At 47.1% G+C, this 19,440-nt stretch overlaps 2 protein-coding genes across 7 annotated transcripts in view; one reads left to right on the forward strand and one right to left on the reverse strand.

Moving 5' to 3' along the window:
* The window catches only part of MTRR (5-methyltetrahydrofolate-homocysteine methyltransferase reductase), a 51,387-nt gene that overhangs the window by 2,570 nt on the left and 29,377 nt on the right, over positions 1–19,440 (forward strand). For 2 of the 4 annotated variants that reach the window (XM_041731686.1, XM_041731685.1), the window contains exon 2: positions 18,639–18,801. In XM_041731686.1, the coding sequence (XP_041587620.1) occupies positions 18,673–18,801 (129 nt within the window). In that variant the 5' untranslated portion in view covers positions 18,639–18,672. Of the gene's footprint in view, positions 1–16,639; positions 16,783–18,638; positions 18,802–19,440 lie in introns of those variants that run through there. The other 2 variants (XM_041731687.1, XM_041731684.1) reach the window with 2 other exon arrangements.
* FASTKD3 (FAST kinase domains 3) lies at positions 7,178–16,535 on the reverse strand. 3 transcript variants are annotated; one of them, XM_041731689.1, is made up of 7 exons: positions 16,435–16,535; positions 14,429–15,902; positions 13,694–13,779; positions 11,332–11,506; positions 10,024–10,093; positions 8,599–8,713; positions 7,178–7,560 (listed from the first exon to the last, which is right to left on the reverse strand). In XM_041731689.1, the coding sequence occupies exons 2-7, from the start codon at positions 15,867–15,869 to the stop codon at positions 7,462–7,464; spliced, it is 1,986 nt and encodes a 661-aa protein (XP_041587623.1). In that variant the 5' UTR covers positions 15,870–15,902; positions 16,435–16,535; the 3' UTR covers positions 7,178–7,461. The 3 variants fall into 3 exon arrangements, with proteins under 3 accessions (XP_041587623.1, XP_041587622.1, XP_041587624.1); XM_041731688.1 differs by lacking the exon at positions 16,435–16,535 and adding an exon at positions 16,105–16,359; XM_041731690.1 differs by lacking the exons at positions 7,178–7,560; positions 8,599–8,713; positions 16,435–16,535 and adding an exon at positions 16,105–16,369 and having other exon boundaries at positions 10,085–10,213.

The raw sequence follows: 19,440 nt of genomic DNA on the forward strand, positions 1-19,440 counted from the left end.
AAGGATGCTCTCACAAGCCCAGATAGCTGCCTGCACCGGTTTCCAAAACCCGCACCAGTGCTGTCTGATGGTGACAGCAGCAGTGTGGCTCTGGGCGTGGAATGGGGCACTGCTGTCTTCCAAACCATCGTAACCAGATCGTGAGCATGTTGGTGGGCCATGGTGGGACTGGACAAGCCTTTACCTTCCTGGACACCTCTTCGCTGGTAAAATGACATGATCAGTGTCAGTGGATTTAGAGAGCATGTCTGTCATAAAGATTTTCCTGTAGGCTGGCTCATTAAATTGAAGGGAGTCCCTGTGGTCACTTTCAACATCAAACTTATGAATCAACATATAAATGTAAATTTCATTTTGGTTTGTTCACCTTGTTTTTCTTTAAAGTTTTTATTTAAATTCCAATTAGTTAATATATAGCGTAATATTGGCTTCAGGAGTAGAATTTAGTGATTCGTCACTTCCATATAACAGCCAATGCTCATCTCAAGTACCATGCTTAATGCCCATCACCCATCTAGCCCATCCCCCGCACACCTACGTCTCTTAATTCTCAGTTTGTCCTCTATAGCTAAGAGTCTGATTTATGGTTTGCCTCTTTTTCCCCCCACGTTCATCTGTTTTGTTTCTGAAATTCTACATATAAGTGAAATCATATGGTATTTGTCTTTCTCAGACTAACATATTTCACTTAGCATAAAACACTCGACTCATCGACATCATTGCAAATAGCAAGATTTCATTCTTTTTTATGGCCAAGTAATATCTCATTGTGTGTTTGTGTGTGTGTGTACATGCGTATACATCTTCTTTACCCATGGACGTTTGGACTCCTTCCATACATAATTTGGTTCTTGTAGATAATGTTGGTATTAACATCAGGATGCCTGTATCCCTTTGATTTAGTATTTTTGTATCCTTTGGGTAAATACCTAGTAATGCAATTGCTGGATTATAGGGTAGTTTGATTTTTAATTTTGAGGAACCTCCATATTGTTCTCCAGAGTGGCTGCACCAGTTTGCCTTTCCACCAGAAATGCAAGAGAATTCCCTTTTCTCAGTATCCTCATCAACATCTGTTGTTTCCTGTCCTGTTAATTTTAGCCATTCTGATCGGTGCGAGTTCCCATGTCATCATGTTTTGATTTGTCTTTCTCTGATGATATATGATGTTGAGCATCTTTTCATGTATCTGTTGGCCATCTGGATGTCTTCTTTGGAGAAATGTCCATGTCTTATGCCCATTTCTTAACCAGATGATTTATTTTGGGGTTGTTGAGTTTGATAAGTTCTTTATAGATTTTGGATACTTTATCAGATATGTCATTTGAAAATACCCTCTTCCATTCTGAAGATATTTAGTTTTAGTGTACGGTTTTGTTGATTGTCTCCTTCCCCATGCAGAACCTTTTCATCTTGATGAAGTCCTAATAGTTTATTTTCACTTTGTTGATTTTGAAATAAAAATGAAGTGATTTTATATGATGCCTAAAATGAACATTTTCTGATACAGCTCTAGCAATGAGTAGCACCACCCTCCAGGAACCAGGTTCTAAAGAGAGGGTTGCCCCCAGGTCTGAGACCGGAAATGGAACAGGAGCCTGGGGCATTGCGTTGGGCCAAGAAATTTCCAAAAACTAATGTGTCAAGTCAAAAAGACACAGGGGCCAACCTAAAGGGTATCTCATTGGTCTACGAGGAAACAATTTAAGTATCAAAAAGGTGACTGCAATACACTGAAACTATCTATCTATCTATCTATCTCTATCTATCTATCTATCTATCTATATATATATATATTTCATGAGCGGGTAACTTTTTAAGACAGAAAACACCTGACCAGACCACTAACATTTTATTCTAAAAATTGATACAAAGAAGTAACATTTTGTTTCTCATATATATATATTTTTTTTGTATAAACCTTAGTTTAGGGCATGTAAATAGTTGATGAGAGAAATTTCTTCTTTACAGATGAATACAAGCTAATAAAGGTAAAAGTGATGACAGAATTAGGAAATCATTTTTTTTCCCCCAAAAACACCTACTGGGATAATGGATCTAGGCAGCCATCACCCAGAGGGGGTAAAACCAGGGGGTGAAAGGCTGATGGTGAACTATGTAAGTAGTGGGCGGTCAGGCTGGTAATTCAGGAAGCCCCTGATCAGTTTTAGTGACTATCGCTAAGGGGACAGCGGGACATGATGGTATGACACAGAGCAAATGCACCACTTCTGAAGCAGGCGTCCTTGATGACAAATCTTAAGCAGAATCTAACCAAACCTGTGGATCGAACTTTTAATGTAATAGGAAATACAGCAATTGGAGGAATAAGGTAGCTAACACCAAATCGAGAGTATGGGACGTTTCACAGGGCAAGCCCTCTAACTTCTCTAATAAAATAATGATGTGACAACTAGATGAGTGAGGGGGCAGTTACAGATGTGAGACTTAAAGCTTAGTGCTAGAACATCCAAATGTAATATGTGACCTTTGGAGCCTGATTCAAACAAGCCAACAGTTAAAAATGATCTTTGAGACTGCAGAGGAAATTTAGAATATAGACCAGGTATTTAGTTATTGTAGAGAATAATTATTAGTTTTGCTGTAATAATGGTAGAATAGTTAGATTTAAAAAAAATGTTTGTTGGGGTGCCTGGGTGGCTCAGTGGCTGAGCGTCTGCCTTCGGCTCAGGGCGTGAACCTGGGGTCCTGGGATCGAGTCCCACATCAGGCTCCCCCCAGAGAGCCTGCTTCTCCCTCTGCCTGTGTCTCTGCCTCTCTCATGAATAAATAAATAAAATCTTTAAAAAGCAAAACTGAACACAAAATACTGAAGTATTTAGGATAAAAGTAGATGATAGCTTAGATTTCTCTACAAACTTTCCAATAAAAAAAGGAAAAGAAAGGGAATGAACAGATGAAACATAATTGGAAAATTCTGCTAATTTTTCATGCTGAATGAAAGGACTCACATGGATTCATTACGCAGTTCTGTCTCGAGACTTTTTTTGTGTGTGTTCAAAGTTTTCCATAAGAAAAAGTTAAAAATGTTGTGCCCAAGATTGCGAATCCAAGAAACCACCAAGGAGCCGACACCGATGCAAACACACGAGGGTTTATATACAAGCTCGAGCCTGGGTCCAAGTATACCTGACACAGCGGAGCAGGGACTTGGACCCCGAGACTAAGAGGCGCAGCAGCTTTATAGGGGCCAGTGGTCCATGGGATACGCAGAAAGTTGCACAGTCATGTCGGTCCACATGCAGGTGGCCAATTGAATTACACCTTACCCTATAGTATCCACTTGAGCTGGCCTATTACTTTGGTCAGAATTGGCGCAGTTTTGGCAGGCACAAGGCAGGGTTACATTGTTATGAGCCGATTTCTGATTAGGGTGTGCCCAGCGGCCAGACTAGGGTGGGGCAGCGCCTTAAGCAATAAGCAGGTCATTCAGGAGGTGGCGGGTGTAGCACAAAATGGAGTTAGTCCTGCTCTGCTTGTTGAGGGGTAGGGGATTTTTGTTAAATTTCCTGGGTCCCACAAAAAACAGTAGAGTCATTAAGAGATATTGTTTCTTGCAATCAGAACCCAAAATATCACAGAGTATGCACCAGATACTGGGGACCCTGGGATGATGCGAAGTTGAGGTGAGGGAGACAGCACCCCAGGAGAACCAAACAGGAAGGGTGGCCGGGGTGATCAGAGGGCTGGGGTAAAGCTGAATGAAGCTGGGTTGCGTGTAGAAGGGCTAATCATCAGGCCTGGCCTGAGAAGCGGACCTGGTGTCCTCGAAGGTAAGGTAAATGTGGGATGTTGTGTCCAACCCCCTCCCTGCTGAAGCTCTGCGTCCGGGTGGAAATGGAGGCGACTTCTGTGTCAGAATCACCTATGAGGCTCCGATCCTGCAGGCAATAGAGGAATGTTCCATTCCTATTGATTCGGTTTCAAATAGCAAAGATTTTACAGGGAGGATTCTCAGCACCATGTCCTTGGTGCTAATTAACAAAAGCAGCTGCCGCAGGTTCACCAGGTGAAGGCCCAGGAGGCTTCCCCAAGCGCGCCCTTGCCGCCCGTTGTGATAATGAACTTGATGGGAGAACGCCAGGTAACACGGGTACCACCACCCAGAGCCCACAGGTCTCTCCGAGCATTTGCTACTTTCCAAGCATCCTGGCCAAACAGTATCCAAGGTGTGCCCATTTCATCATCCTGCACGGAGCAGTTAGACTCCCGAGGGTGTGTGCATGCTCCCAGTTTGGGGGAAATCTCAGCTTTGGGGGGCTAATTCACCCGGCTCGCCGGCACGGAGCCCAGAGGCCCTCGCTGCCCTTGGACACAGTCTTCAGGTGGGTGCAAGGCCTTGAGAGGAATGGAGGGGCTCACCGCCTTCCCAGAACCCTGTCAGACATGCTGAGTTCTGCTCCTTCCACCCAGCGGACGTTGGCCAGCTGTCCATACACACCTGGCCGCACAGCATGGGCAGGTAGGGCCCTGGTCTCCCAGAAGTCCCCCTCCGGCAGGCGCCTCCTGCCCCAGCGTCCTGGTTACCCTTCATGCCGGGGTGGCCTTGTTCAGGCAAGATGCCTTCCTTCTTTGGACGAAGGTAAGGAAAGGCGCCCGTTTGCTTCTGGCAGAACAGTCAGTTGTGCTCCCGGTGCTCCCGGTGCTCCCGCAGCTCCTACCCCCTCCAGGCGCCTGGCCCGTCCTCTGGCCTCTTGAACTCTTCCCTCTGGAGGCGGCAACCCTGGGCGCGTCGGGAGCTCTGCTGCCCCCTGGAGGTCGGCCTGAGGAATGTCATCGTGTGCGGCTGGCGTCAGGTCTGCAAGTCCAACACATTTCCCCCCATTTTTTCTTTTTCTGTCTCCTTCCTTTCCTTTTTCCTTTCTTTTAAAATTTTCTTTGCTTTTACTTTTGAAAAGCTACGGCAAGGTGTTTAAAGAGATCATCGATGTATGGTTAACAAGAGCTAGGAGACGGGGTATGTCCTTCCAAGAATGGCATCACTTTGGCTTGTATGGGTCAGCATTTCAAGTCAGAGGCCCGAGGGCTGAGTTGATGAGGACTGAGCTTTATCATTTTACAGCGTTCATCAAATTCACTCCAATTGGTGAAGCCAGAGACCTTGTATGTATTAGGCCAAATGATCCTTATGGCATACTTGCTCATTTTCAGGATTAAAATTTGCTTAAAACAGAAGTGGCAGTCAGTCTGGCATCCTATGGTGAGGCTGCCCTGTTTTGTGCTGCATGCTCTTTGGCCAGGCCGTGCCTGAAATGCTCTCACTGCACACTCACCTGCCTTCGTCTAACCTTGGGCTCACAAGGCTTTCCAGGAACGCTGCTCTCCCTCTCCGGCAGGCCTGGAGGGTTCTGCATTCTGAGTCTTGCACACCCTGCAGGAGCCGGCTGGGTTGTCACTGTCATCATCTGCTCCTGGATCTGCCTCATTTGATCCTAGCCCCTCCAGGCTGGGCCCTTTCCTGCTGCCCTCTGCAGCTGCAGCATTCAGGCCCCCGCCCAGGCATTGGCGTCATCAGAGTGCTTTAACGTCTGCCAAGCCAACGACAGGTAGGGGAGAGCCAAGGAGACAGAGGCCCACCAGACGATGGTCTGAATACGGGGGCGGGGGTCTGATTCCCATGAGAGTGATGAGGGAGAAAAGGTCCCGACAGGGGGAGAATTCACAGAAACAGGAAAGGTGGAGGGAGAGCACTCTGGGCCGTATTTTCTTCTTGTAGCATTTGGAGCAGTCATGGCCTGTGTGTGTGGCTATTTGTCAGGTCTTTCCTTGCTTTTCTCATGCCTCAGGCTGTTCCCCCACCTGCCCAGGGATGAGCGAGTCACATCCCTGGAGGCCAGGGAGGGAGCGGCAAGGTCACAGGGGCACAGGGCCCACAGCCTCTGGGCACCTCTCCCTACCTCACCCCAGTTTGCCCAGTTTGTCATCTATCCTCTGCAGAGCCATGCCCTTCACTAGTTAACAGGCTGTCAGCTTACTCTGCTCTGGGTGCTTTCCCAAGTGTTTTATGTATTTTAACTAATTCTCATTTCAACCTGTTATGGGTTGAATGGTGTCCCCCCCAAAAAAGCTAATCCCCAATACCTGTGACTATGACCTTATTTGGACGTTAAGGTTTTCGCAGATTCAATCAAGTTAAGATGAGGTCATTGGGGTGGGCCCCAATCCAATATGGCTTGAGTCGTAAAAACATGGGAATTTGGGCACAGAAATGCTGCCCAAACGGACACACCCCCCCATCCTGCGACAACAGCCATGTGAGCGGGAGACTGGCACTGGAGTGATACAGCCACACACCAAGGAAGAGCTGGGGCCACCAGAAGCTGGAAGAAGCAAGAGATCTTCCCCCAGAGCCTGTGGAGTATGGCCCTGCTGACACTTTGATTTCAGACTTCCTGCCCCCCAGAACCATGAGAAAATACATTACTGTTGTTTTAAGCCACCCAGTTTGTGGTACTCTGTGGTGGCAGTCCCAAAAAAACTATCTGCAGCCCTGTTATTACTTATGATTATCCCTGTGGCAATGGAGGCCCAAGGTCATCAGTTAGAAGGGGAATAGCTGGAACTCAAACCCAGGCTAGTTTTAGTCACCATGCTCTACTCCTCAAGACTAGATTCAAATCCTCATTCATCTTTCGTGATGAATGAGATGGGTAGGACATTCGAGCTCACTGAGCTGGTCCATGACCCTGAAGAGTGGGAACAAAACCCAAAAGAGGCCAGTCTCGCAGGAGTGTCAGGCTGCACAGCTCAGCAGGGGCTGGGCAGGGCTAAGAGCAACCTGTCTCCCTGTCCCAGGTCACAGAACTCCCTGGTGGAAGAGCCCGAGGGCCCAAGTCCAAAGCACTCTCAACCCTCCACCAGCCAGCCTCCTCATCCTCTTCTCCCCGGAACTTTGACCTGACCCCCATGGGACGAGGATGCATCTGTACTCGATGGAAGACAATTTGATTCGTTCTTGTTTCAAAATTCAGAAGCTTCTCTCTCCATCAACTGCCCCTCCCAAAACCCCACCCAAATAAGTTAACCTCCACATCTTTACACTTTACAGATTTCTTCTTATATTTGTTAGAGGAAACACAGGTCTCGAAAAAAAAATATTCTCAGCAGCAAATGACTATCACTTAAAAATGTGATAGTGATAAACACTTAAAAATGATGACACTCATTATGTTCCTTTATTGTCCTTGGTCAATTGCTTCCTGTATAAAAGTCCCTATAATAGCATTTATTAAATAAAAATAAAAATTTATTTTAAACTGACCCCTGAAAAAAAAATAAAAATAAACTGACCCCTGGCAAGTGTATACATGGTATAAGGAAACCTAGACCCTTTCCAGCTCACCCCAGGCCATGAGCAAATGTACGTTCTTTTTTTTGTTCTGAGTCCCACAAAATGCAAATTCTTCATTATTTGCGTCCCAAAGGTGGTATTCCTTCTTGTTACCAACAAACGCCCATGCTTTGAGGAAAGAGTTTTCTTTGTAAATATTCCACGAGTTCACCTCTTGATTTTAGCACCTCGATCTCATAATAGGGGATCTGTAAAGGGAGGGAAATACCAGACATCATCATCTGCCATGTTCTGAAGTCACCTGGTGTTCTGTTTCTCAAATCCTCCCCCCTTGGCAGAATGGGAGCTCCTGGAGGGCAAAGCTCACAGCTAGTCATCGTGTGCCCCCGGTACCTCCAACAGTGCCTGGCACATAGTAGGGCTCAGTAAATAAGCCGCAGAACATGCAGAGCAAACTGGCGCTCTAGCACAGAGGGAGGCTCACATTTCAGATTAGGGTGGAAGGTGAGCCTGAGCCAGGAACCGGTGCTGAGCTGGAATTTGGATTCAGAGTGGTGGAGACCAGTCAGACGGTGGCAGCAGCATGGGCAAAGGGAGAAAGGCAAGAGAGTGTGGAGAGGGATGGGGGGCAGGAAGGAGACAGCTGAGCTCAGACCTGGGGGAGGGTGTTGTGTGCAGAGATGTAGAGGGGTTTTTGCTTTATCCTGTAAGCAGAGAAGGAAAAATAAAGGTTTCTGAACATGCACTGGCACGTTAATTTTAGGAAAATTAGTCTGGAGATGTAGGTAAAATATGCCATGGAAAAAGTAACCAGACAGGACAGCAGAGAGCACACTGGCAGACAGCTAGACAGCTGGGGGGCTCCATGTAGCATCACCGCGGACTCCCCACAGGAGCTTTGGTAAGTGATGGATAATGCAAACAGAAATCAGGGCTGAAGCATTTAAAGTGTCAGTGAGGATCCTGGTTTTAATGGGTCATCTTTTCTATTTCTATTCATTAAATTGAAGGAAATAAAAGCAAAACAGATATTTTAATAATTTAGTAATTCTAGACGTAGAGATTAATAACGTAGTTTATAGAGAATGCAGACATGCTTCACTTTTGGAAAAAGGAAGATTTGAATATTCTGTATATGAATATAGAGACCAAGCCTAATGAATGAAGTTAGGATTTAAACTCATGTAAGATTCTTGGTCCACTGGGCTGACATCCTACCTAGTACCCTAGGAGAAGCAAGTCTAAAGTAGAAATTGCTTTTGAAGCAAAGGAAACAGAACTCGTACCTGAACAACCTGATAACCAAGCAAGCGCAGGTGTCTCTGTTTAATAGCTTCCTTTCCCAATAAGTGTTTGCTATTCAGAGAAAATCGTTTTGGATCATCAATGCACAGTGCTACCCTGAAAAATCAGAGAGGGAAACTCAAAATTTTCATTTTTCATTATTTTTTCAATTCTTTACTTAACTTCAATTTAGTTAACATATAGTGTATTACTGGTTTCAGAGATAATTTAGTGGTTCATCAGTTGCATACAACACCCAGTGCTCATATCACCACGTGGCCTCCTCAATGCCCATCACCCAGTTACCCCATCTCCCCCAACCTCCCCTCCAGCAACCCCGTTTGTTTCCCAGAGTTAAGAGTCTCTTACAGTTTGCCTCCCTCTCTGTTTTTCTTATTTTTTTTCTTATTTTCTCCTTCCTTTCCCCTATGATCTTGTTTTAAATTCCACATATAAGTGAAGTCATATGGTATCTGTTTTTGTCTGACTTATTTCCCTTAGCATTATACACTCTAGTTTCATCCATGTCATTGCAAATGGCAAGATTTCATCCTTTTTGATGGCTGAGTCAATATTCCACTGTATACACCACATCTTTATCCATTCATCTATTGATGGACATCTGGGCTCTTACCATATATTGGCTTTTGTGGACATTGCTGCTATAAACATTGTGGTGCAGGTGCCCCTTCAAATCACTGTTTGTATCCTTCAGATAAATACCCAATAGTGCAATTGTTGGGTTGTACGGGAGCTCTATTTACAACTTTTTGAGGAACCACCATACTGTTTTCCAGAGTAGCTGCAACAGCTTACATTCCCACCAATAGTATAAGAGGGTTAGCCTTTCTCCACATCCTCCACATCCTCATTTGTTGTTTCCTGACTTGTTAATTTTACTCATTCTGACAGGTGAGTGGTATCTCATCGTGGTTTTGACATGTATTTCCCAGAGGCCGATGATGTGGAGCAGTTTTTCATGTGCCTGTTGGCCATGTGTATGTCTTCTTTGGAGATATGTCTGTTCATGTCTTCTATTTATTCCTTGACTGGATTATTTGTTTTTTTGGATATTAAGTTTGAGAAGTTCTTTATAGATTTTGGATACTAGCCCTTTATCTGGTGAGAGGGAGAAACTTAATTTTTAAGACAATCCAAAATATTTATACATTTTTAGTGGCAAGGCTTTACTTGGGATTTGGCTATTCCTGTGTGTCAGCATTATTTTCATGGAACTCATGGGTGTGCTACCTTTTCCTGTGCTGAAAGAGCACTCAAGTTTTTAAGTATTGTTTATGTTACATGGAATTTCCAAAAATGGTGTGCTGCACTCTAGTGTCTTTACTTCCGGAACCATGTCCACTTTCCCCCCTTGAGGAAATAGCATTGATTATCAAGCCCGCTGAGTCTCATAAAATTTTCTTTACCTTTTATGCACATCTTCGTGGACTGCAGATGGTAGTACTAATCCTTCTTCATCTAATTTAATTTCAACATCTGGTGAGATAAGAAAGGACACATTCTACGTGTGATACCCTCACAAACACTACGCGCCTGTCCTCCTCCTCCTTCTGTTTTGAATTCTTCCACACTGCAGTGTACCAGCTGCACTGGAGGCTGCAAAGTAATGGCCACACCAGACCATGGTGAGGATTTCGCTGTAACCAGCTCTGTGATCAACTAAGTCAGCCTTAAATTAAGGAGGCTCAACCACATGTAAACCAGAAGTGGGTCCTCAAGGTAGTGGGCATGATGAGAACCTCACCTGCTTTCTCCTTCTCCTTGTAGTAAGTGGTGGGAACCTGAAGGATGAAGAAAATTTTCTTCACCCAGGGTGAAGAAAATCCTTTAACTGAAACAAGGGTATAAGCTCCACAAGTCAAAAGTTTCATCACTGGGGCTCCCAGAGCCGCCAGTGTTGGCAGCGCCTCCTGACCCCAACACGCAGTCTCTGGGCACAGTAGGCCCCCACCCCTTCCCTCCGTGTCCTCCTGCCATTCCTTTTGTAAAAAGAGTTCCTAAAGGAGGAGGTGAGCTAGGACCACCCGAAGCCTATATGACGCTGTCTCCTTTAAGCTTATTTTCTTTTACTTGTTGATTTTAAAAACCAGTGAAGGGGCAGAGGGCCTCAAAGTCTCCAGTCAGCCCTGTCCAACAGCACTTTCTGCTGGGAAGCACGTGTTTTCACCCCTGCTCTCCAGTGCGACAGCCACCAGCCCCCTGTGATTCTGAGTGTTGGACACAAGACTAGTGCAACCCAGGAACTGAACTCTAGATGGATTTTACATTTTAGCTAATGTAAACTTTAGCAGCTTGAGGTACTAGCTCCGTGTGTTGGACAGCACGGAGCTAGAGTACCACAGCAGCTAACAATGATCCAGTGCTTACTACACTCCAGGTATCGCTCTGCAACACTCACTTGGTCCTGACACAAGTCTGGGTCACTATACTTCTTACCCTCATTTTACAGGAAAAAAGCAAGCAGGAAAAGGTTACTCTGCCCTAAGACATCCCACTACCATGTGGCTACCACATGGGACCCCCCTGCTCCCAACAGTCTGGACTCTACAGCCTTATTGCTCACCCACTGTCCCAACAGCCTTCAGGAGAGGGCCACCTCCGCTTCACATTTCCAGATCTTCCAGTGGCTACTGAGATCCACAGAAACCCACATGTTCCCAAAGAGGGCGGCATGCCAAGGCTGGTAAGCAAGGACAAAACTCCCTCCTACTTACCTATTGTATAACAATAGGGTGTTAACACTTTTGAGGCAAAATACAATCTTGCTCCCAAAAGGTCAATCAGTCCAATCTTCACAGATCTGAAAAGCTGAAAATCCACAGGTGTTTCCAGAGAACAGCACGGAGTAAGAAATGACCTCACTTGATATTTAGAAAGAAGTTTCTGACCCTAAAAATTGGATGTTTAAAAATTGGATGAGAAAGAAAGATAAGATAAAAAACCAGAAAATAAAACAGGTTACCACCTGAGCATAAGTCTGATCAGAACTACTTATAGGCAGGATACTTTTCCAGGGTTAGGAACAAATATCTTCCTTGAAGTGACAACAGAAAAATATTCTTATGGTAGTTCAAATCCAATACATCAATGTTATCTTTTAAAAGTGTTTTAAAAGTAGTCAGTGGTCAGAGAAAGAAATGAAGGAAGGGAACGACGACGCTATTACAGCTCAAGAAACGTCCCTGGAACTCTTAGAATTGTGTTAAGGGCCTTGAGGACACTCACATTTTTAGTAAAGGACAAAATAATACAGGTGATGTTTCACCTTAGGGAAAAAGGATAGCTATGTAGTAAATGGTGCAACTGGTAATCCAACTGGAGAAGAACCATGTGAAAGTTCTAGCATACACCATGGATTACCACAAATTCCAAGTGAGTTAAAGAGCTAAATACAGGAAGGGAAATGATACTTTTAAAAATTTAGTAAAATATTCATATTATTTTAGGAGTGGTAAGATATTCTGGAGAGAGCAAATCCAGAAATCATAAAAAAATGGAAAGATTTCACTACAGAAAACTAAAAGATTTTTGTATAGCAAAAAGATATAAACAGTATTAAATTAAAACAAATGAAAAAATAAGAACTACAGGGGCACCTGCGTAGCTCAGTCAGTTGAACATCTGACTCTTGGTTTCAGCTCAGGTCATGACCTTGGGGTCCTGAGATCAAGCCCCTTGTTGGGCTCTGTGTTCAGCAAGGGATCTGCTTAAGTTTCTCACTCTCTCTGCTCCCCTTTCCCTCTGCATATATGTGCACATGTGCTCTCCCTCAAAAAAAAAAAAAAAAAAAAAAAGACAAACTACCCAATAGGAACTGGAGTCAGGAGGTCACAAGAGGATTTGTAGCAAACATGCATGAACCAATAAGCACTGTGATGAAAGTATGTTTGACTCATTATTTTTCATTAAACAAGTGACATGGTTGTCTTTTCCACGGAGTCAAATGACAACAATTAAAGGACCGATAACATGCAGCAAGAGAAGAGGCAAGGCCACAGCCATCTTCATTCCCTGCAGGACAAGGGACATGTGCAACCATTAGAGGCAAAAGTGTGTAGGTAATGCAGTTATCTCACTTTCAGGAATCTAGTCTCTAGATCGAAAAACAAAAAGACTCCAGTAGGGAAGGACATGTAACAATGTTTACTACAGCCCGTTGACAGAGAAAAACGCTGGGAGAAACCTGGAAGTCCAATGATGATGGAATGGAATAAATACCTGGAAATCGCATGCCCTTCTTAAGAAGAATACTTTATGTATTGCCCCTGGGAGTGCCCATGATGTGCCAGGTGTATAAAAGCACACTGTCCTTGCAATAGCCCCAAGCCTAGGCATGAGAGAAACAGGATAGTGTTCGTGCCTGTGTGCACAAAAAACTGCTGCCAACGCTGCTCCTTCAGGGATGGAAGGCTGGGGGTAAGTAGCACTGGCCTTTATGTACCTTAGCACTATTTAAGGGGCTTTATAGCAAACAGGGGTATCTTTCCATTCTTACACCCTATTCTGAAATGAGCTACGCTTAAAGGTGATTCAGTCTAGCCCAGGGACCAGGCAGGAGTGAGCAAGTCTGGAGGTGCCGTCTGTTATCCTACACAAGGTGCCTGATTAAGGCAGGAGAACCGAATCTGTAGAGCACTAGATGGGGGAAGACAAATTGTACCTAACCTAAACCCTATCAGAGATGAATGAAACTTCTGGCTTGGCTTAAAAATGTTCTCAAAATAATTTAGGATTTGCTCAGTCCAGGGATTCATACTTTTGTATCTAACAGCTATGGAAGTGCTAAAGCCCTGCATGGCCCTCAGCATGCATCCAGGGCACTCTGACTGCGGCACTTGACAAAATATTCCAGGACAGCAGGAAATGGGTCCTTCAAGGACAAGCCAACAGGATTGGGGCCAGTTAATCTAAGAAAAGGCTACCTGGTGGCAAGTAACTCCAAGTGGATGCAAGTTCTGCCCTCTGGTGAGGTTACTGAGACAGATCCAAAGAGGAGAAAACTTAAAAAATTGGGGGGTGGAGGACAAAAGAAAGCTGTCCCCACAGGGAAATAAGGCAACACACTCACGCTCTTACCTTATAGAAAGGGCATTCTAGGACTGAGGTTAAGAATAGTTGGGTCAGCTGTGCGAGGCTCAGTCGGTCCAAATACAATTCTTCACCTGAAATAAAAAGCATTCCAGTTGTAGTTAGGTTTGGATTTTGGTATGTGTGACCCAACAAAGGAACATCCAGGAATGCACAATGAACACTAATGACTTCGGCAGCCTTGTACTTGTACGGGACCCTGGGAGAAGAACTTGTCAGAATTAATCATGCCTTCTTGCTTGCCATCAATGAGATCTCATTTTAACTTCCAAGGAACTCAGGCTCTAAACTGCAGAACATAATGAAAAGTTAGAGGTATGTTAAAATCCATGAGAATTTCCTTTAACTATGGAGACAGGGACACCTAACACATCTGGGTGGCCATCAGTGAAGATGACCAACACTATCCTTTCCAAAACCAAGAAGTCTACAGTTGCTCTTGTGGCTTCTGACATGTTGTCCTCCCAGCGCCAGGTCACATCCCTACAAAACTCCTGGCTGGCAGTCTGTTTATCTGAAACTGTTTTCTCTGTGTGGTGTGTTCCATCATTCTGGAACTCTGTGCTCACACTAGCACCTGACACTTCAGACCTCCTCCTTCAGTTATTACGGAAGTGAAAACAAAGGCAGCGTATTGCTCAGTACACAAGGAGATACACGACTTGAAAACCTCACACGTTCCAGGGTTACTTTTCCCACCCTCAGAAGTTATAACCGACTCACCTTGCAGCTTTTGAAGAAAATGAGGGCTGAATATTTTTGCCATGAAATTGACTGGATGGCACTCAATTAGCGAACACGAATGGAGAATTTTCAATAGTGTCTTGGGTGGGAAATAATGGAAATGGGTGAGCAACATATTTTCCAGCTTTCTAAATAAAGTAGAGGCATTTGGGGGCAAGTAATTGAGTTTTCCAAATGGTTCTATTAGCTCAGAAATCTGGTGAGGTGAAAATTTTTCTGACTGGCAAATGAAAGTTTCTGCCACTGCATCGAGGATGGGTTTTGAAAGGATCCGTTTCCTACTACAGTACTCCATGACTTTGCTGACAACGTCAGGACCCAAAGTGAGACACGCAGAAGCTACGTGCTGCTCCAGGGCTTTTGTAAAAAACCTGTCATTGTGCCCAAAGTATATGAAAGCCTCTAAGACTTCTCTGAGCTCCTCATTAGTAAAATGAGGGATATGCTTCACAACAGATTTTCCCAATTTTATAAACAGAGGAAGTGCTTGAGTTTGATCAAGAACCACAAGGGCACTGAGCATCTGGCTCATCAATGTAGGACTCAAACTGTAAACTACCGACAGAGAAAAGGTGTTGATCCTATTTAGAAATGCCTGGTGTTGGTCTACTTTTACAGTACAAGCCTGCAGTATTCTATAAAGGGTCACAATATCCTCAGGGGTAAATTCTTCCAATTTTTCACCTTGCAGTTGACATATAATCAGTTCTAGTGTCGCACAGCCTGGACCTTGAAGTTTAATCAGACTTTCCCCAAGAATACAAAGACTGTGAACTTCCAGGCCACCCCTTTGGAGACGACGCTGGCATTCCGCCACCAGGTTGAGTAACAAGCTACTCTGGGGATCCGCGTGCAACAGAGTCAGAGCTTGCAAAGCCGTCACCAAAACAGTGTCTGGCAGACTCGACGATTCCTGTTCAAGCTGAACGCATAAGGCTTGAAAGACACTATTCTTCAGTATTTCTTTGGGCAGCTTTTGATCACCATCTTTTCTTTCCATGTCACAAATCCGCTGTAAGGCCCCTGCTGCCAGAGTATCAGGCAAAGCCTGCAGCGTACTTACAAAACTTAACACTTCTTCTGATGAGGTGAGGTGGTTTAGTCTCTCGTAGAACGTCTGCTCATCCACCCGGCTGGGGTTTAGTTCAGGCCTATCCCAGTCGTGGGCTGGAGGCAACACCGGCTCGCCAGCTGGATGGAGGAGGTCGTTTCCATTCTCTGAATGGAACTTCTGGCCACAGGCGTGATGGAACCTGACCCTGACCGGCTCCGACGGCAGCGGACAGAACCACGGAGACAGGCGCTCCTCAGCGATCTTGTGAACATGGTTTACAGGATGATTTTTCAGGGCAGCCAGAGCTCCGTGTATGCGAAAGTCGGATAAATGGCAAAGGTTCCTCCGCAAGGTGATCAGAGCCATGCCAGCGGACTCCCCGCTTTTCTTGATTTGTAACTAAAGGAAACAGAAAACACGGTCACCCGCAACCAGAACGCGGCCCTCCAGCACACGCTGCGTCCTCCTCGGCGGGACCCAGGCAGGCCTCGCCCCGAAGCACACCTGCACCCGGCGCCCCCGCCCCCGCCCCCCGCCCCTCACGAGGCAGGACGAGGGCACAGGCGCCCCGGGTCAGCCGACGGGCGGCGCCGGGACTCACGCTCCCTCCAAGGGGCTGGCGGAAAGCGCGGCCCGCCGCCATCAACAGACGCCGAACGGCGGCGGGTCCACGCAAACCAGGGTCAACACGCGCCAAAGGGTCGAGACCGGCCGGGGCTGAGCAGGACACGGGTCCAGCTTGGCCGAGGGGCAGGGCGGGCCTAGGGAAGTGAGGCGACGCAGGCGCGAAGCGGGCAGGGGGCGGTCCGCGGACACCCGGGCGCCCTGGGAACCGCGTCCTCCCCGCGCTGGAAGGACCCCACGCGGGACCTGCGCTCAATCACGGGGGCGGCCACGCCGAGGACCACGGACGCCGCGCGGGGACACCTACCGCGCCGGGGGCCTCCCGCGCCGACGGCCCGAGCGCCGAGCAGCGCCTCGCGGGCCTCCGTACGCGCGCTCCGCCGCCCCGCCCCCCGCAGCCCGGCGCAGGCGTAGGGGAGGCCACGCCCACGGCCACGGCCACGCCCACGTCCGGAGCGCTGTGATTGGCCCGGTCCTTCCCGGCGCCTCCTCGGTCCCGGGCGCTGGGGGAGCGCGCGCCGCGACGGAGTGCGCAGGCGCCGGAGCCGGGCTGGCTGTGTCCCGGGCACTCCGGGAGCGTCCACTGCGCAGGCGCCGGAGCCGGGCAGGCTGTGTCCCGCGCTCTCGGGGACCGTCCCCTGCGGTGGCCCCTCAGGTGGGACCCGGTGGCTGCCGTTCCCGGGGCGGCAGCCCGCCTCACTCGAGCCCTCGGGGACCGGGCCAGGGCACCGGCCTCCGTGCCCCCCGCGTCCCACCTCCGGCGGCCTGGCGGGGCGCTCGCGGGTGTGCCGGGAGCCTGGGCCCCGGGGCGCCGGCCCCGCAGGTCGCTGTGGGCCCCCGTGGGCGTCTCCGTCCCGGACACTTCCCTAGACCGGGGGGGGGGGCGGGCGGGCGAGGGGCCCCCGGGGCCGCCGGGAGGGGGTGCTGCTCCCGGCCTCTCCCCGTGCGCGGGCCCTGCGGGCCGGGGGCCGCACACCTGCTGGCGGGGGGGCCTGGAGGTGGGCTGCGGGCGCCCTGCTCCTGGGGGCCGGGGGCACTGGGGCTGTGCCCGGAGCCCGGGGAGGGCCCGAGGTCCGCAGCTGTAGTGACCGGAGCGGTGGCCTTTCCGTCGCTGCCCTCCGCGCCCGTCGGAGCCCAGAACGGGTGCGGGCTTCGTAGCCTTCCTTTCCTGGGTCGTCGGTTCATCCCGCTGATTTCTTGAGCACGTGCTCTGTGCCAGGCGCTGTTCCCTTCCCTAAGGACATCCCATGGCCTTAAACATGTTGTCGGACACAATTCGTTTCGTTTCTTTATGGCTTCGTGTGTCCCTTCGTGAGGTCAGGTCAGGGGAGCGTAAAATTACTGATGGCCGGTTCCAGAAAAGCTAGGATTTGATCCTGGTTTGTGGAAATCTGCCGCTGCAAGGTGACAGTCTCCAAGTTTTATTTTATTCTTTCTAAGATTTCATTTATTTAAGAGATCCCTACACCAACGTGGGGGCTCGAGCTCCCCACCCCAGATGGAGAGTCTCACCCTCTGGGACAGCCAGTCGGGCACCCACCATTCCCCCAGCTTTAGAGACTGGATGAGTATGGAAACAAGTCTGTGTCCCAGGTCTTACTCCTGCTACTCCCTTCAGGAAAAAAACATATTCCGAGCTTGACTGGATTGGGAAGGTTTTCTCTCTCTGCTTACATACCCGTGCACTCGCTTGTGTATTTGATAGGGAATTAAACAATAGGGTATGTAGTTTGATTGACTTCAAGACTGTGATTCCTTTATGTGGTATTAAGATCATGTAGGAACAGGATCCTACACTTTGTTTTTTTTTTTTTTTTTTGGATCCTACACTTTGAATGGAATTTTTACTTTTTCTTTTTTAAGGTCTTATTTTTTTTTTTTTTAAGGTTTTATTTATTTGAGAGAGAGCATGCACAAGAGCCAAGGGAAGGTGGGGAGAGGGAGAGGGAGAAGCAGACTTCCTCGCTGAGCAGGGAGCCCGAAGTCAGCCGCATCGCAGGACTCCTGGCTCATGACCGGAGCCGCAGGCAGACGCTTAATTGACTAAACTGTGCAGACTCCTCTTATGTTTTTTAAAATAAAAATGTCTGAGGTGTATTGAGCGCCACTGTGTCTCAGCTCTGCTTCAGGTCTTTGCAGCTGGCACATCCTTGTCTGGTGGGTACTGCTTTCCCCATTCTAAGGGTAGGGGAGCTGCAGCACAGATTATTTGAAAAGCTTGCCTGAGGTTCTGCGGTTGTACGTGATGGATGCTGGATTCAAGTGCAGGTAGTCTGACCCCAGCGTTGGATTTCTGAGCCATGGGCTGAGAGCTTCACTGCGGTATTTTCCCTGGTTTGATGAATTCTGTCTTTCTTAGACTCACTGACAATTACTGTAACACAGAGAAGTCTATTTCATGTTATATGTGGATATTGTTGGAACCTTTAAAACAGATTGTGAGGCAGGATTAATACCTGTGGTGTACTCCTTAGTGAAAAAGAAAATCCCTTTTTCTCTCCTGTTTTTCAGGTAATTGTTAATTTATAGCCTATGCTGTGAGGTGATGAGGAGGTTTTTGTTACTCTATGCTACACAGAAAGGACAGGCAAAGGCCATAGCAGAAGAAATATGTGAAAAAGCATTTGCACATGGATTTTCTGCAGATCTTCACTGTATTAGCGAGTCAGATAAGGTAAGCGGTTACTCATTTTTACTGTATTTTATACGCGAAGTATTTTGGTTGAGAGGCGATGTTAAACAGCAAAGTAGGCTACTGAAAGCCTCCATGCTCCCCCCCCTTTTTTTTTAAGACAGAAATTTTGTTAACTGTGTTGTAAGATTTTTGTCTTTTTTTTTTTTTTTTTAACACATAGAAGTGTAGGTTTGAGTTAGACAGAACAGTGTCAAAAACAGACCAGTAACTACTCCTCAATCATGGGGAAGTAGTAGTGCTTGCCTTATCTCACAGGGTGGCTGTGAGACCTAATGAGGTGTTGTGTGTGTGCACGCGCACGTGTGTGCCTTCCTACTCACGAATCCCAGTGCCCTGTTTGTATTTCCCCAACATAGAAACCTTGCCCTTCATGTCAGAATGCCTCCAAGTGAAGGACCATGCAATGCTTTTGTGGAATAGAACCTAAAGTAAAAGTGTAAGGATCTAGAGAAGAGTCAGCTTCTTTAGGTCAGGGACTGCTTATTTTTATCCTCAGTCTCTGCAGAAATTCCTGCCTTAGGTTACATACGGTCATAACAGATCTGTATTCTTCCCTCAGTTGTCTGATTGAGTTCTCTAGATTCTACTGCTTTCTATAATTCAGTCCATAGCCGTCGG

This window comes from Vulpes lagopus, chromosome 17, assembly GCF_018345385.1.
Source record: "Vulpes lagopus strain Blue_001 chromosome 17, ASM1834538v1, whole genome shotgun sequence".
Taxonomy (NCBI): domain Eukaryota; kingdom Metazoa; phylum Chordata; class Mammalia; order Carnivora; family Canidae; genus Vulpes; species Vulpes lagopus.

Bases quoted from the DNA above. Each gene is read 5' to 3' on its own strand.
- FASTKD3 (XM_041731688.1), bottom strand. From the start codon at position 16,146: ATGGCGGCGGGCCGCGCTTTCCGCCAGCCCCTTGGAGGGAGC. The intron at 15,903-16,104 runs GTGAGTCCCGGC...TGTTTCCTTTAG, and splicing joins GCCAGCCCCTTGGAGGGAGC to TTACAAATCAAGAAAAGCGG. The intron at 10,094-11,331 runs GTAAGTAGGAGG...TTATCTCACCAG, and splicing joins ACCCTATTGTTATACAATAG to ATGTTGAAATTAAATTAGAT.